Below are 18169 nucleotides of genomic sequence, written 5' to 3' on the forward strand. Positions count from 1 at the left end.
CCCCTCTCCCCCCTTACCTGTGTAGGATTGGCTGTCAGCCTTGGAATTGGTGCTCTAACAGAGGTAGCGAAAAAGTCCCTGAGCCAGGAAAAGAAGTCAGGCGGTGAGTGCTGGTAGCTGTGGAGCGCGCATACAGGGAAGGTGGTTAATGGGGTATTTATCAATGTTAGGAGAGACATAAAGTAAATGGAATGTAAGAGCGGATTGGTTGGCACTTTTGCACTCGCCTATTTAACGCTGCTCTTAACGTCAGCAATGAAGGGTGTCGGATCCGACTTTTTAAAAAGTCGAATTTGTTTTGTCAAATGGCCACGGATTGTCACATTCACAGATGTTTTTTCTACGATCCGTGGACCTTCCGACTCTCCGTTTGGAACATTGAATTCCGGCTGCCGAGTTAGTCAGAAGAAACTAAAACTGGCCGGGATTCTGACTGTTGGGACGTTCCCGGATTAAATACCCCCTATATCTCCTGCCAAGCTCTGATAAATCTCCCCCTGTATCTCAGGGAGTGCTGGCGAAGAAAGTCAGCTGCCTAATAGATGCCACTGGCATTCTATCTTACCCGTGAGTGGTTGTCCTTTGTGGAGGGTGGGTATGCAGGAAATGTCCAGGTGAATGCTGCCCATTTTAGTAAAGCATTTAGCTGTTTGCTAGGTCTGAATCAGGCCCATAGTTTTCATTCTAGCACCCTGCATCTTCCAAAACCCATGCAGTTCCTCTTCCCTGCCTGGGATGTCGCTCTCTGCTGTGGTGGTTCAAGCACAGATATTTTCTGCATATCAGTGCTGAAACACAGACCAGACCTGTGCTAGATGCACCACAGCAGTGACGCCCCAGGCAGGGAAGAGGAACTGCACGGGTTTTGGAAGATGCAGGATGCCAGCATGAACACCAGAATAATAACAGTGGCATACATACAGATACGTATTGAGAGATTTTACCGAAAACTGGTGGCAGCAGCGGAAAATACATTTTAAAACTCAAAAAAAAAGTTTTCTTCATACGTGGTTGCACTGCTCTGTAGTGCGGTGATTTAAAAATAAATATATATATATATATATATATATATATATATATATATATATATATCTCTATCTATCTAGAGTACATGTAATCATTAGAATAAGACCTACCTGCTTATTTCAGCATAATTTTTCTTACTTATGCTCCAAATAGATTTTAGTGTTTTTAGTTATTCTGCAAGAGACACTATTAGAGGTCACATGACTGGCAGAGTAATCTTATGAAACTTCTGCTGCACTCTGACTGATGTCTCATTATCACATAGCTGGCCGCTCTCTCCTGGAAACCAACACGTTTATGAGCGAGGCCAACGTAGAGCGGTTTGTGGACACCTTGTGTAAAGTTCGGGGGGCTGCACTAAAGATTGGGCAGATGCTCAGTATTCAAGGTGACTATATGTGGATCTGTGAATTGCCTGTTTGTCTGGTTGCTTGCATCACTGTTTTACGGTCTACAAATCCCCGTACACACAACCCCGCGATGAGATTAAGCACACATCGCTCAGCATACATCATTGGCACACATGCAACAGCGATCAGTGTGGACCAGTGCTCTTTGGTGAGAACACTGTTGAGGGGATTAGTTTGACTGCGTTCAGTCAAAATCGGCAAATGCGGGGTATACACACAGAGCGATCCGTGTGTAGTTTATAAGCGATTTAGGGCTTTATTCAGATCTGATCGCAGTACAAATGTGTTCGGAAAATGGGCAAAACCATGTGCACTGCAGGTGGGGCAGATGTAACATGTATAGACAGAGTTAGATTTGTGTGTTATTTTGTTTCTGTGCAGGGTAAATCCTTTTTTTTTTTTTTTTTGGACCTATGATTAAGCGTTTGCGAAACGTACGTTCGGAGGACACAGCAGGGGGATGCGGCACACATGTTGTATGTGACCGACCCGACCTGCTAGAGTCAGTCCGCCTTATCCATGTGTGGTGCGGCACCGCGTCTGTTAGACGTCTACATAATACAAACTATACTGGGCTAAACTGTTGGGCATATAACACGTGGCCCGCCGCCAGTAATAATATCTAACAAATCGTCTGTACAAATTAGAACTGCGTATTGGCATGTTTGAAATTTATATATATATATATATTCTCTATATCCCAAGTTTGCAGTGCAGGGAAGTTCTCCTGCTACATAGCATATAGATTTAGAGCGACATTAACCCAAAGCTTAGTCAGTGGCTACAAGTATATTGTAGCAATCACCTCTGATAAGCCTCAAACACAATAATTCTATCAGCGATAATTGACTATTTGGTTTCACATTCGGACTGACTTTGTTATGTGGCAATTTGGGTGCGCTGATAACACACCCATTGACTGTGTGAAATCCTTGGGCAACACTAGCCGACTAGGATAGCACAGCCAATTACCTAAACAAACATAGATTTACAGTGCTTAATGACTGCATGCAACTAGTAATGAATTATTCAATGAGACATATTAACATGACCAGCACCTTTCTGTGATAAGTGGGTAACAATATATGCTGAACATACCCTTACTGTAACACCTATCCCTAAATGAATAACATACATGATTAAAAATTTACCTCCAGTGCGAAACTGAAGGCATCTATACCACCAAATATAGCTGCAAAATATTCATCAGATGGAATTACCAGTTGGGTAATCAAGCATATACTGTAGGAATCGGTGATTATAAAAAGGGTATCTTTTCCTTTAACCCTTTCACTCTTATCTGATAGTTTACACAACTCATTCCACAGCATATTATAGAACTGTGAAGTAATTGGTACTCTGAGACTCCATTGCAGAGATTAACTGCCATTTAACATACATAATAACAATTGTGATAAAGAGTACCAAGGATACAGTAACAATTTAGAAAAACTCTATCAGTAAAGAGACACATCTAATACGGATTCCTAATTTTCCCGCGGTGCAGCTACATAGCCCACAAGTCACTTGACCAGAAAAATAAAATACACATTGAAGACTGACAGCTCTATTTTAATTTTTGATCACTTTAATGCACTTTTTTCACACTTTTTAATAATTCGCAGTTCTTAACAGCAGAATAAATAAAAGTTAAGTTTTAATACATTTTTCTTGGGACACTTAAAACAAAATATGGAACATATGTTGATTAAGAATATGTCAGCCTAGAGTGCCCCTTGTAGGAATACCTTTTTCTTCCGTTGCTTGTACAGGGTAAATACTGGCTGCATTATTTTTACACTGCAATTTGGATTTCAGTTTTAACACACCCCACCCAAATCTAACTCTCTCTGCACATGTTACATCTGCCCCACCTGCAGTGCACGTGGTTTTGCCCATTTTCCGAACACCCTTATACTGAGCTCAGATCTGAATAAGGCCCATAGTCCAGATTGCTAAAAAATAGCCCATATGTATGTGCTTTAACTATGCCCATATAATTACTCAGAGGGGACTAATGATGTATCATGTACACAATGCCTTTATTTGGGATTTCACCTGTCTCTGATACTGAAGCACTCCTTTCTCTTCCATTGTCTGCTGGTCCTTCCTTTGTTAAATGTGAGCTTGTACAGGTTGAGTATCCCTGATCTCCCCGGGACCAGGAGCATATTATACCCCTTTCACACTGGAAATGCTTGCAAGCCTGGTATAAAATCCCAGCTGGGACCTAGCTTGCAAGCCCTTTTACACTAGCCTCCTGACCCGGCATAAAGACGAGCGGGTGACTTAATCGGGAGGCAGGGCTAGGGCGGCACTGGGAGATGTAAGCATCTCCCAGTGGCTCCTTTACAGTGCAGTAAATTGGACCTGGGATACCCGTTCACACTGTCCCTGGGACCGTGACGGTCCTGGGTTCCAGGACCCTTTCGCACTGACCAGTTTCCCGGGTTGTTACTCGACCTGTATCTGAATTTCTAGCAACCACTTATGCTGCTACAGGTTGAGTATCCCTTATCCAGATATCCGTTATCCGAATTATTCCAAAAACCATACATTCCACAAAGTGACTTTTAACTTGCTGGGGACATCTGTAGCCGCAGCACTACTGGGGACATGATATGTAACTGGCACTACTGGGGACATGATATGTAATGGGCACTACTGGGTACATCATATGTAACTGGCACTACTGGGGACATGATATGTAACTGGCACTACTGGCGACATGATATGTAACTGGCGACATGATATGTAATGGGCACTACTGGGTACATCATATGTAACTGGGGACATGATATGTAACTGGCACTACTGGGGACATGATATATAACTGGCACTACTGGGGACATGATATGTAACTGGCACTACTGGCGACATGATATGTAACTGGCACTACTGGCGACATGATATGTAACTGGCACTACTAGCGACATGATATGTAACTGGCGACATGATATGTAACTGGCAGGATAACCCAGGATTTCAGGTGTTGTAATGCGAGCAGGGTTCAACACGGATTCAACCAAGCTCGTGTTGCAGTGCACACTGGTAACCTGAGCCGATGGGACCCGTTCACTGCAATGAAATAGATACCACTGGGAGATGCTCTCATATCCCAGCACCAGCTAGGGACCCCCTCCACTGACTTTGCCCATCTGGCATTATGGCGGACAGGGATTGCGATGTAAAATGGCAAAGGCGGGTCGCACCCAGTTTGGAGCCGCATCCAAAATCCTGTGTGCAGCAATGTTTATATACCGTGTTTTTCGTCTACTTTTGTCTTGTAGCGTAAGTCATTGTTTTCTTGCTCTGCTCATTAGTTTATGTATTGCGCCATATAAAGGGTGATAAAAGACTCTACAGAGGAATAGCATAAAACTGGCGAGTATCATTCATAATCCATTGTGCTAGGCCAGCCATGGCCAAACTACAAGTCCCATCATGCCTTGCCACAGTTGTGCTGTTAGAGAATGATAAAACTATAGCAAGGCATGCTGGGATGTGTAGTTTACCAACAGCTGGAGCGCCACAGTTTGGCCATGCCTGCTCTAGGCACTGACACTGGAAGCTGCAGTTTTAAAGTTTTTTTTTTTTATTTCTTTTAAGGTTTATGTTTTGTTTTTGCTTGTTAACACAACTCAGATTTTAAAATGTTTTTTTTTTTCTGTTTTGTTTTTTTTATAACTTCTCAAACTTTGAAAATGTGTTGCTTTTATTTAATTGACATTTCCTACTAAAGCGGTGCGATTATGCTTTATATTATGTTGCTGTGGAATACGCACCCATGCCACACTGTGCACTGATGTTTGGGCCATGTATTTCGCAGATAACAGCTTCCTGAGTCCGGAGCTGCAGAAGATCTTTGAGCGAGTGAGACAGAGCGCAGACTTTATGCCTTCCTGGCAGACCGCTGTGAGTACACCACTAGTAATGCCATCGGCGGTCTCTGGGCTGGAGCACCACAGGAAATTGATAGAGCTGTGATTTTTGTGTCCACAGAAAGTGCTGGAGGAGGAGCTGGGCTCGGGCTGGAGAGAGAAACTGGCCTATTTTGAGGAGAAACCCTTTGCAGCAGCCTCTATTGGCCAGGTCCATCTCGCCAGGCTGCTGGATGGGCGTGAGGTAGCTATGAAGATCCAGGTGAGATTACTGTACCGCGTTGTCATTTCATTTGGGATTCCATCACTTATTAAATCCACAAAGTGTTTCCTGTGAGCAAAATCTTACATACATTTCCGTGTGCTGGTTGCCAAAGTGTCTAGTAAAATTTGGTAGTAGATTTGGGGGCCCATTTATTAAGGGATCGCATATGCAGTGCGATGTGGGCGGCATTTACTGGCCAGGATCCCATTGCAATATGTGATTTTTTTTTTTGACAGAATGTATTACTCTGCAGACAGGGGGACAGGATCTCCGAAGGGAGGGTACGCGGCAAGCTGTACACCCCCACACCCCCTACGCTACAACAATGGTCTACCGCAATCTCAGAACGACGGTAGCCTCAGGACCCACCCATTGCGATGCTGCCTGTATCAACATCGGGCAGCGCCGTATTACCTATAGGGCATTCTGCTGGCGGCCGTGCAGGAGGGATCACAGCAGGGATCGGACATTCCTGCTGTGGTCACTCCGTGATACATTCGGGAGGATACTTAATGTTTGCGGCTAACCCCCAAATAATGTTTTTTTTTTTTTTTTTTTTTGTGGAATTAGCCGCAAATATTTCATGGTAAATTGGCCCCTTGGTCATTTCCGAGTAACTGTTTTTGGCAAGATCATGGCTGGTAGAGAGGAGATCTGGTTAGTAGATGCACAGGCAAATTTGTGTCTGTGTCCATCAATGTACTTTTTTTCAGATGGAACAGTCACAAGCAGATACAATCAATCCCTTTTCTACTCCGTGAGAGGCCAGATAATGGGCATTACATTGGTAATGAAACACAAGCAATGGCAACGTTCTCAGAGCAGAACTACTCATTTACTGTATTTAAAAGGCCTTAACTCCTATGGCGAATGTGTCGCACAGGTGGGAATTAATTAGATGCAGTCATTAACTCAGAGAAAGGGGTGGTAGCCTCAGGAATTACCATCTGGGGCTTTTCAATCACAACCCTGTTTTCGTTACTTGTGTAATATCACGGCGCCCGGCTACGCTACGTTGCCAGCTCTCCCCGGCTACGGTACTTGCCAGCTCTCCCCAGGGGACAGCTTGTGCTGCTTGTGTCCCCGGAAGTCCTCCTACCCCCCCCCCCCCCTCCGCCACAGGCAAGGAGGCTTCCATCTCCCTGCCTGCAGCCATTCCCCGCCTCCCTGCGGCATGATTTTATAAAGTGTGAGCCCGAAGCGTGGCGAGCGGACGCGGATTACATTACATGTATTCCGTGTCCCCTCACGGGGCTCGCTGCGCTCGCCACACTTTACAACATCAACTCCACCCGAACGTGGATAGTGGGGGTATGAACAGGTCGGGAGGACGCGCAATGCAGGGCTCGCTGCGTTCGCCATTCTACGCAGTCACTTCACTTCTGACTGACTACGGTAACTGCGTAACACTGACTACGCCGGCCGCAGGAACCCTACACACTATGCCGAATGTGACAGGAACGCTGACTATACTGGCCGCAGGAATACTATGCTGATTCTGACAGGGATGCTACGCTTACTACGTAACGGGCGCCGTGCGATTACACAAGTAACACGTTTTCTTGCCTGGTAAACGACCATGCTAATGCAGGCCAACCCATAGGGGTTTATTTACGAAGATGGGAGTTCTATTGAAGATATGATGTTCTGGGCAACCAATCCCATTCTATTATCTTCTAGAAGGTGCTAAATAAATCAGAGATTGTGGTTGGTTGCCCACAGCAACATCCCATCTCCCAAGTATACACAGTATAGTTTGCTGCAGCCGCTTCTTCCATTACCTACCACCACCGCCATTGTTGGCATCCCTCAGGAGTATGAGGAATAGATTTACCGTCTAGTACTGAATTTGCCTTTCTGTTGGTGTAATATCCAGTATGAATTATTCTGTGTTCCAGTGAGTGCTTCACGTGTTCCTATGTACTATCTCCATATACCCTGTTTCTCTATCCAGTATCCTGGAATCGCTCAGAGCATTAGGAGTGATGTGGATAATCTGCTATCCATTCTGAAATTAAGCGTAATTGTTCCTGACGGTAAGCAGATCTTTTTTATATTTTTTTTTTTCCTGCGATTGTATATACATGTGTCCTGATACACTATTGCTGCTCTCAGGTCCTGTAGAGACTGATATCTTTTTTTATTTTTGCAGAAAATTTTTGCGATTGGGACTCATCAGTAGACCATGCGGATTCATTTGGTGTGCGACAATGGTGTAATGTGTCTGCGCCAAGTTCCATTGTGCATCATACACAGACTTGGTCACACATGCCAATATACCAGTGTTGCATATCAAATGAAGTCCCCCGGTAAAGGTGATCTAAGTTGCTTGCACACATAAGTTGCCTGGGCAGCCTGCGGAATGAGAACGTAATGCAGATGTGGACGCTGTGGTTGATCTCTGGGGGCATAAATCGTTCTACGTCTTGTTGCAGGTCTGTTTCCGGACAGCAGCGTGCAGGTCCTACAGAAAGAGCTGGCCTGGGAGTGCGACTACCTACGGGAGGCAGAGTGCAGTAGAAGATTCAGGTGAGACCTCTCTGCTGTGGAACTGTCCAACTCCAAAGGCCAAGTCTGTGCCATAGTATGGGGGACTGCTATGGAGTCATTATAGTCCATATCCTCTATATAGAGCTAGCCACTCCTCACCTCCTATGAGGTGAAGTACCTCCAGTGACTACTAGACGCCACTCGACAGACCAGATGACTCCTTCACAGAAAGTGAAAGCAGCTTTTGCAGGGACACAGATCGGTTTGTAACTTGCTGGATATGGAGGTTGGAGCAGATAGGGATAGGGGGTGGGGAGTTTTTAGGCTAGTAACTGTCACAGCTCAAAGTGAAAGTACATTGCAGATGCCGTCATTTTGAGGGACTTTATCTAGTTTTTACATAATGGAAAACTTTAGCAGGGCTGTAGATGGCCGCGGATCCTCCCACTGTCCCGTGATGGTCATTTTAAACTGGAGAACCAATTTATAAACACAGATTATGTTGGTCTTTATTGGAGTCAACAACACCAAAAATCTATACTATTTGTCCAAAAACACTGACCATTCAATAAGGAGTTCTTTTATTTGAGTAGATACATTCCATTTTATTTGTTTAATTACTTTGGCTTCTGTATAGCGTAGGTTGCACAACCCTTGGTCTCTTTGTATATACAAAGTAGTTCTACATTTTAATGCAACCTCCTCCGTCCTCTCCTCCCTCTTCCTTGCTGGCAGCAGCCCTAGAGGGATTCAGTATGAAATCCCGGCGATCGGGATCCCGGCGTTCAAAATCCCGACCGCCTAAATCCCGACAAGGGGGGGACGTGGATCGCCCCCCCCTTGCGGGCTCGGCACGCTAATTTATTCTCCCTCCAGGGGTGTCGTGGACACCCACGGAGGGAGAAAGTGTTGGGATTTCGGCGTCGGGATTCTGAACGCCGGGATCCCGACCGCCCCCCCTTGCGGGCTCGGCACGCTAATTTATTCTCCCTCCAGGGGTGTCGTGGACACCCACGGAGGGAGAAAGTGTTGGGATTTCGGCGTCGGGATTCTGAACGCCGGGATCCCGACCGCCGGGATTTTAACTGCATCCCCCCTAGAGGGCTCAGACTCTAATGGAGAGGTGGTATGGGCTCTGATTACTCTACATTGCATCTTTCGGGAGCCAATTAACCTACCAGTATAATTTTGGATTATGGGAAGAAACTGGAGTACCCGCAGAAAACCCACAGGGATAATATACAAACTCCACAGTTAGGGCCATGGTGGGGATTGAACCCATGACCTCACTGCTCTGAAGCAGTAATGCTAACCGTTACACCGTCTGTGCTGCCCATGTAACAGAGACTGTGTAATCTTGCTTCAATGTAATCCACAGGGAGCTCCTCAGTGATGATTCCTTCTTCAGGATCCCAAGTGTGATTGATGATCTTAGTACGAAGAGGGTGCTGACTATGGAACTAGTGTCTGGGGTCCCTCTGGATCAGTGTGTTGAGCTGGACCAAGACACCCGCAACAAGGTCAGTTGAGACTTTATTCAGCCAAACGTCTAATCAGAGCTGTAAAACAGAAACCTACAGTAAGTGTTCCTTTTAACTCCCATTGGACACGTTAGGTGATGGATCTACATGTAGGCTTCTTTGCTACCTACTTTTTTATACAGTCTCCTTTTAGTCTCTAGACTACAGAAATTGCAGTTACAGTGGGGCAGATTTATTAAGCTTGGAGAAGAGATAAACTGGAGATAAAGCGGAGAAAAGGTAAAAGGAGATAAAGCACCAGCCAATCAACTCCCAACTGTCTTTTTCAAACATAGCTGATTGGCTGGTGCTTTATCTCCTTTTACCTTTTCTCCGCTTTATCTCCAGTTTATCTCTTCTCCAAGCTTAATAAATCTGCCCCAGTATATTTTGGATTCTACCTCCATCCAGTTAAAATAACAGCTACTGTATTACTAATCTACCAGCCAAGTGCTGATGTGCTTAAATACCTTATTATTTATAATTGTTCTGTCTGTAGTCCCAGCATTTAGCTTTTAATATTTACACTATTCATATTTTATATGGGCTAGAGACAAATGTTTGAGTCTGTCCACAATATTCTGTTTGTGGTTTCTTTCATGATGTCTAGCTTAGATGATTCCTTCCAAAACATGTTATTGGCTGGCAAAGGTCCAAGGAGCTTGTAGTTGGACAAGGCCCTGAAAAGCCTTTGCGCTACCTTAGCCAGCACTGTAGCATTATTAATGGGTTCCGAGGTGTATGATTGTGTGAGTTACAGTTGGTGCGTTGTGTTGTCACATGTAAAACATGTGAACTAAAACTGTTTGCAGTCGCATGTGCTTATGAAAGGAAGTCACAGTTATTGTGAGATGGCGAATGGCCACCAGCTCTGTAACATGTGTGCAAGTCAGTGAGTTCCAGTTAAGGCACTTTGCTATATTTTGTGGACATTTTGGGGCCTTTTCTGGAACACTCGCCGTGATCCGAATTCAGCCCCTGCCCAGATGGCATGTGCAAACCCCGGCAACGAACGGCCGCAGCGAGTTACACACTTGGTGGGCCGTTCGCAGCGGGCAGGGAGGGATGGGGGGTGCTTGTGGTGGGATGGGAATTGCCCATGGGAACACCCAGCGATTTATGGTTGTTCCCATGGGTATGCAGGCAGGCCGATGACATCACAGGAAGTCAGCCGCCCCGTCTTCGAACGGGCGCACACAAATAAGTCAGTTGAGACTTTTATTTACGAAGGCAGGAGAAATCATTCGATGGGTGTTCTTGTTACACATCCCCTCGCATGTTTCTGAGGAGATTCAGCAGGAGGGGGGGGTTTGGCGTGGCGGCATCTCAGGTGCTCGGTAGGCTGCGATGTTACCGGGCAAACCTGAAGCAGACCCTTTTATTTATTTTCTTCAGAATAAGAGCCAATACAGCCACAAATTCCTTCTTGCGATGCCTGCTGTATATTTTCTGCAGCAAATCCCAAAATAGTGATGGAAACTTATGTAGGTGGGCATCTCTGTAGACTTTTCCAATTCAACTTGAACCTACCCTATAATGGAGTGTATCAAATGGGGGGCTTTTTTTATTAGTTAATCCAATGGGTTTATTACATTGAATTCAAAGAAATAAAAAAAGAACTACAGTACACTTAAATATTTTCTTTAAAGGAGAAACTTCCGTCATCCACTTGCAGGAGTGCGGCTTGAATAAAGCAGTTCTCCTCCCTGCCAGAGATCTCCTTATTCTGTTACTGGTTACTAACCGTACAAAAATGTGGGTACCTTCTTATCTGAGGTCACTGGCACTTCAAGAGGTGAGTGCAGGATTATAACTAAAAAGTAATGAGTTTTAAGGTGCCCCCACACAGTGAGATTATCACATGCGTTTCGAACTTGATGCCATGCGATCTAGTACATAAAGCATTGAGGACAAAACGTGTGTGGGCACTCCATTCATTACACCCAGCACCTAAAGAGCTTTCCGAACTCCCTGGGTCCCACACAGGCCTCCACTTATAGAGATCCCTGGTGCCCGAGTTTACTTGTCAGACATTTCTTTAACCAATGGACAGTGAGCGCAGGCATCAAAGATAAAACAGAGGGGAGGAGTGGCCAGTACAATAGGAATACAGCAATGTTCATAATTTGCTGATCATTGTAATGGGTAGTATTGAGGGGGATATGGCAGTGGGGCGTTAGATTACCTCACTGCCCCCCAGCAACTGCTTGGGGTCATGCATAATGTGACCTGCTTGTGGGGTCTATTCTGCTCTGTCACAGAATCTGTCCATTATTTGTATATCGTTACCCTTACAGTGTACCTATGTACACGGAGTTCACATACATTGAGCAGACCAACTCTGAACTAATGACCATGCTTTTAAGTAAATTTGGGGTTGCTTTCAGGGCAGCACAGACGGTGCAATGGTTAGCATTACTGCCTCACAGCGCTGAGGTCATGGGATCACTACCCACCATGGCCCTATCTGTGCGGAGTTTGTATATTCTCCCCCTGCTTGCATAGGGGTACTCCGGTTCCTCCCACAATCCAAAAATATACAGGTAGGTTAATTGGCTCCCAATAAAATAACCCTAGAATGAATGCGTGTGCATGTGGTAGGGAATATAGGCCCTTATTTACTCGCAAAGGCAAATTCCTACTCAAATGGACAAAACCATGTGCACTGCAGGTGGGGCAGATGTTACTTGTGCAGAGACCATTATATTTGGGTGGGATTTTACTTCAAAGTGAGATCTATATTGCAGTGTAAAAATAAAGCAGTCAGTATTTACCCTGCACAGAAACAAAATAACTCACCCAAATCTAAATCACTCTGCACATGTTACATCTGCCCCCCCCCCCTGCAGTGCACATGGTTTTGTCCATTTGAGAAGGAATTTCTTTGCGAGTGAACCAGAATAAGGGCCATCGACTGTAAGCTCCACTGAGGCAGGGACTGATGTGAATGTTCAACTATTCTCTGTAAGCGCTGCGGAATATGTGTGCGCTATATAAGAAACTGTTAATAAATAAGTCAAATAGTTCCTAGATGTTGTTCTTTATGTTTTAGATCTCATACAATGTCCTGCGGCTCTGCCTGCGGGAGGTATTTCAGTTCCACTTCATGCAGACTGATCCAAACTGGTCCAACTTTTTCTACAATGCTGAGCAGGACAAGGTGAGCGTGTGCGGCAGGGCAGGTCTCAGTGCCTGACCCCACGTGTCTTATTCTTTCACCAGTAACCTTTTCAGATGGACTTTCGCATATACAGTATCCGTTATAGTCCTGTATACCGGAATAAGCCCCTGCTTCCTATTTGGTTCCCACTTCATGATAAAATGGGTGAAGTGTATTCCTCACAGGAGGACTTGGCTTTGTGTAGTGTGTTTCCCCTTCAGCAAACTAATTCTGTTCTGTGCAGTCTGATTCTCTATCCCAGTCTCCAGTGATGACGTCCTGGACAACTCCTAAAGTGCCCAGCAACGGGAGGCCATCCCTCCCAGTGATCCCATTAGAGCAGGCCTGGCCAACCTGTGGCTCTCCAGATGTCAAACTACAAATCCCATCATGCCTTGCATGAATATTCTGGAGGACTATGTTACAATACACCTTGTTCCTTCTTTGCACTTATCTTGTTTTAGAAGCTCTTTGAGGGGGGGGTGGAAGGTTTCAATCTAGTACGATACACCGTGTGGCGGTACCCGATGTTGAGCACATTTGCCAGTTACATTTGTCGGCACAGCAGTTTCCAGTACATTGCGTCAATGTTGGAAATTCTTCCATATGAGTTGGTATAAATGTAGTTCAAGTTATGTGTCACTGTGTTGGATGAAGAATTGGGCAACAATTTTTGTGGCAAGCAACAGGCATGACTGGCTTCTAAAATGTATCTGTCCCAACCCCAGACTTACTGAAGACTGCTCTCTTCCCTGTAGATGATGCTGTTAGATTTTGGAGCCAGTCGAGCATTTGATGAAAAGTTTACAGACGATTATATTGAGGTAAAGTAAGAAGGTGGAATGAGTCTTCATGATGTACAATCTGACCATGTCCTACCAATGAGAAGCCCTGATGCAGGCCACTGTCCTTCTCATGCACACTCTTCCCATACAGTCACCCACGCCCTCCCTGCAGCCACACCCACATGAGGACACAGCTGTGTAAAGGGCTGACGCCCCCATGATTACATCGGCACCTAGTATTGGATAACTGCATATTCTTCTGCCCTCTACAGGTCGTGAAGGCAGCTGCAGAGGGGAATCGATCAAAAGTCCTACAAAAATCCAGAGATCTTAAATTTCTGACTGGTTTTGAAACCAAGGTAACTGTATCCTTTATGGAGTTTTGCTTCACGTGTTGTCTAATAATGCACTCTGTCATTATAATGTCTGCAATGGACACTTATGACTGTGCTCCATGACTGCGCCCATAGCACCAGAAGATGTGGGCATTCCAACACTTTGAGCAAATCATGCTGTACCCTGCATTAAGTGCGGTGGCTGGTGCATGAGAAAGCATGTAAGTAATGGTTGCAGGACCTGGAGACTGGAGGGGATGCAGTTAATATCCCGGCGGTCGGGATCCCGGCGTTCAGAATCCCGGCGTTCAGAATCCCGACGCCGGAATCCCGACCGCCGAAATGCCGACACATTCTCCCTCCTGGGGTGTCCACGACACCCCTGGAGGGAGAATAAATTAGTGTGCCGAGCGTAGCGAGGCACCGGGCCCGCTGCGTGGTGAGCGCAGCGAGCCCGCAAGGGGGGGCGATCCACGTCCCCCCCTTGTCGGCATTTCGGCTGTCGGGATTCCGGCGTCGGGATTCTGAACGCCGGGATCCCGACCGCCGGGATTCAATACTGAATCCGACTACAGTGTGGTACACTAGGGGGCAGGAGAAGCCAAAAGTATCATTGTTTGTGTAGTGCCAGCAGCAGAGCTATTGGGAGGGAAATCACTGTTCCCTTTGGTGAACTGCATGGTCTCTGTACGATGGTGGTGCTTACAATATACTAAGGGAGAATGCATGTTGTTAGTTACACAGGTGATGGAGACATTTAGGTTGGCTATTGCCATGGAGAATTTTACTACAAGGGGAGTTCCATTTCACATGGAATGATGCTATTGGCTAACCAATCAGAATTTACTTAATTATTTTGCATCTTCTAGATCAGTGGTTCTTGACCTCGGCCCTCAGGACCCACCAACAGTGCACGGTTTCCAGGTCCCCGCACAGAATCACAGGTGACATAATTAGCCCCACCTGTGATCTTGCAGGGTGACTTGGAAAACGTGCACTGTTTGGGGGGTCCTGAGGACCGCGGTTGAGAACCACTGTGCTCGAAGATAATAAATATAATCTGATTGGTTGCTATGGGCAATATCGCATCTTCAAAAGAACTTTAATTTTAGTAAATTTACCCCACAGCGGTTTGTTATTTCTGATCATTGACCTTCTCTAATTAGAGAAAGGCAGAAGCAAGATGAGCGGAGGATGCGGTGGTGCAGGGTCACAGTGCCGATTGCAGGTACTGTGGAAATGCTTCCAGCATTAATTAGGGTAAAAGTGGCCATACACACGCAGATTTATCTTCAGATCTGGCTGGTTGGAACAAAAACCTGGTTATGGATGAGAGCAAATGACAGTTGACCATTTGCTTGGAAATGCTGGAAAACTGACAAACTGTCACTCATCCATAACCAGCCAGATCTGAAGATAAATCTTACTAGTGTATGGGCACCTTAACTCTGTTTATACACCCTCCATAGTCTATATATAGTGTGTTCAGACACCAACCCTATATAGGATGTATCCTATTAGCAGCAGTACTTTACCGCTGCTAATAGGTTCGCGGGTGGCCATCCTGTCCAGATGTCGGCAGATCTTAGCCCCAATTACCTGCAGAGCATGCCTCGTGGGACCGGGGACTTGATCCCATGTATTATCACCCGATCGCAGGTCCATTCTCTGGCAATAATACAGCCACTAATTGGATACCACAATAATGACCATCGTTCATTAATCATGATATCCGCCCATCTTTATCATCCGAAACAGCGTCTAGGCTAATAAGATAGCGCCCTATATAGTCTTTACAGACACAAAGTACAGTATGCCAGCTCCGTATCTACATACACACGCTCCAAACAAAGCTTCCCATACCCATACAGTGGGTGCACCAAATAGTTTGTTTATTTACAGTTTCTTATATAGCGCAGCAGATTCCGTTGCGTAAACTCTTCTGGCTCCCAATTTGCACTGTATCAAAATAATAATGGGGTGAACATAGCCCACATGTGATGCGTGACGTAAATTCTGTGAGTTCTCTGTCTAAACCTGTATGTCCACTCTGGAAGATTAGGGGTTTTTTTTTTGGTTTTTTTTTTTTTATACGGGACTCTTTATTCTGCAGGCCAGATACCCTGATGACTGCCAGACTCGCATTTCATGCAGCCATCAGTATTATTTATTTATTAGCAGTTCCTTATATAGCGCACCCAGATTCCGCAGCGCTTTAGAGATAATATTTAAACATTCACATCAGTCCCTGCCCCAGTGGAGCTTACAATCTATATTCCCTACCACATGTACACGCGCACACAGACATTCTAGGGTTAATTTGTTGGGAACCAATTAGCCAGCAGTATATTTTTGGATTGTGGGAGGAAACCGGAGTACCCGGAGGAAACCTGCGTAAGCACGGGGAGAATATACAAACTCCACACAGTTGGGGCCATGGAGGGAATCAAGCCTCAGCGCTGTGAGGCAGTAATGCTAACTATTACACCGCATGTGAGTAGCTGGCTCAGTCCTAACTCTGCTCATTTCTGAATATTCATTGGAAGTCTCTGGGCAGATTGCTGGATTGTATCGCTGCTGTTGGTGTAGATCAGTGGTAGCCAACCCTAGCCCTCGAGAGCTACCAACAGTTCACATTTTCCAGACAACCTAGCTGCTGCACAGCTGCACTCATTAATCACTGACACATTTTAAAAGATCCACAGCTGGAGCTAATTAGCTCACTTGTGATTCTGTGAGGAGACCTGCAAAACATGAACTGTTGGTAGCTCTCGAGGACTAGGGTTGGCTACCCCAGGTGTAGATTATGCAGTAAAGTAAATCTCCTACACCCCTATCCATGATCATTCGGGGTGTAACATTGGGGTTCCATCCCATCAGACTTGACAGAATTGTCTCTTCCATTGTTAAAGGATTATCAGTGGGTCTTTGCAAGTAGTTAGGGAACACGTAATGGGCTTTGTGACCAAATCTTGCAGAGTAACCCATGCTGTGCACGTGCTGTAGAGAAACCAGTGCATGCACTCACAAGCGAAGCCATGGATCACGCTTTCCATCACCTGTGCCGCAAGTGACCATGTGTATGTGCACAGAACTGTTCTGTCTGGTGCTGTGTGTAAATAAGCCAACTTCAGTAGCGTGCGTACATGGATGGGATATTTTGCACCCTACATAGGAATACATGTCTAGTTCCTAATGACTGTTGTCACATGTCCCACATGTAGGAAGTAAGTTTGGTAAGCTGGTCTTATTCTAACAGGACAATGGGGAACTCTGCATTTCAAGGTGTCCCTATTCCTATATGTGCCTGCAGACTGCTTCGCAAGCAGAAATGTGATTGCAGACAGTTGGAAATATATCGCAATAGACAGATGAACAAAGCAATGCTGCACTGCCGGTGGGGCAGATGTAACGTGCAGAGAGTTAGAATTTGGGGAGTTATTTTGTTTCTGTACAGGGTAAATACTGGCTGTTTTTTATTTTAGCACTGCAATATAGATATCTGTTTCAACACACCCCACCCAAATCTAACTCTCTGAACTTGTTACATCTGCCCCACCTGCAGTGCAGCTTGGTTTTGTCCATCTGCAAAAATTGCAGCCTTGCTAACTAGTCTGACCACAGGCCCTTACTTTAGAGATGGTCATGCTGGCATTGTCCAGACGATTTCTCCATGGACCGAAGTGACGTGTGTGTGTATCAGCCGGGCTCTGTTTCTGTGACCATGTGAAATCATCAGAATAGTTGGTGTCTGCACTGTTAGGAACACACTGTCCGTATCGCAGCCTGGCCAGGACATTGCTGTGTTATGTTTTCATTGTTGTAGGTTCTATGCTGTAACACATCCAAGGCAGCCTCGTTCTCCAGGGCCATTGTGAGTTTTAGGGATTTGACGGGCAGAAAAGCCGGGGACATCTCTTAAAGTGATGATCTGTTCAATGTCAGATTATAATGCAACAAATGCCTCTTATGATCATAGCTGAGCGTTGAGTTCCTCCTGGATTAAATGTGACTATTACAAATTGTACGGATAGTCAGCTTATTCGGATACAGCCTGCTCTGGTAAATAAACCTGTGATATTTGCGGGAAAGGCTTTGACTTGGATTATAGCCCCCAATGCAAGAGCTGGAAGGTCCCAGACTTTATAGCAGTGGTTCTCAAACTTTGTCCTGAGGACCCCACACAGTACACGATTTCCAGGTCACCCGCTAGGTGAACTCATTACTGACACAATTTTCAAAGATCCACAGGTGGAGCTAATTATTTTCACTTGATTCTGTGAGGAGACCTGCAAAA

General features: G+C 45.4%; 1 protein-coding gene across 2 annotated transcripts in view; it reads left to right on the top strand.

Moving 5' to 3' along the window:
- COQ8B (coenzyme Q8B) overlaps positions 1-18169 on the top strand; it is a 43242-nt gene that overhangs the window by 13491 nt on the left and 11582 nt on the right. For both annotated transcript variants that reach the window (XM_083159708.1, XM_083159707.1), the window contains 10 exons: positions 26-103; positions 1292-1414; positions 5266-5351; positions 5439-5579; positions 7537-7618; positions 8018-8111; positions 9451-9592; positions 12645-12752; positions 13511-13576; positions 13810-13896. In XM_083159708.1, the coding sequence (XP_083015834.1) occupies positions 26-103; positions 1292-1414; positions 5266-5351; positions 5439-5579; positions 7537-7618; positions 8018-8111; positions 9451-9592; positions 12645-12752; positions 13511-13576; positions 13810-13896 (1007 nt within the window). The remainder of the gene's footprint in view (positions 1-25; positions 104-1291; positions 1415-5265; positions 5352-5438; positions 5580-7536; positions 7619-8017; positions 8112-9450; positions 9593-12644; positions 12753-13510; positions 13577-13809; positions 13897-18169) is intronic.

Source organism: Crinia signifera, chromosome 9, assembly GCF_055691185.1.
Source record: "Crinia signifera chromosome 9, ASM5569118v1, whole genome shotgun sequence".
Classification (NCBI taxonomy): Eukaryota; Metazoa; Chordata; class Amphibia; order Anura; family Myobatrachidae; genus Crinia; species Crinia signifera.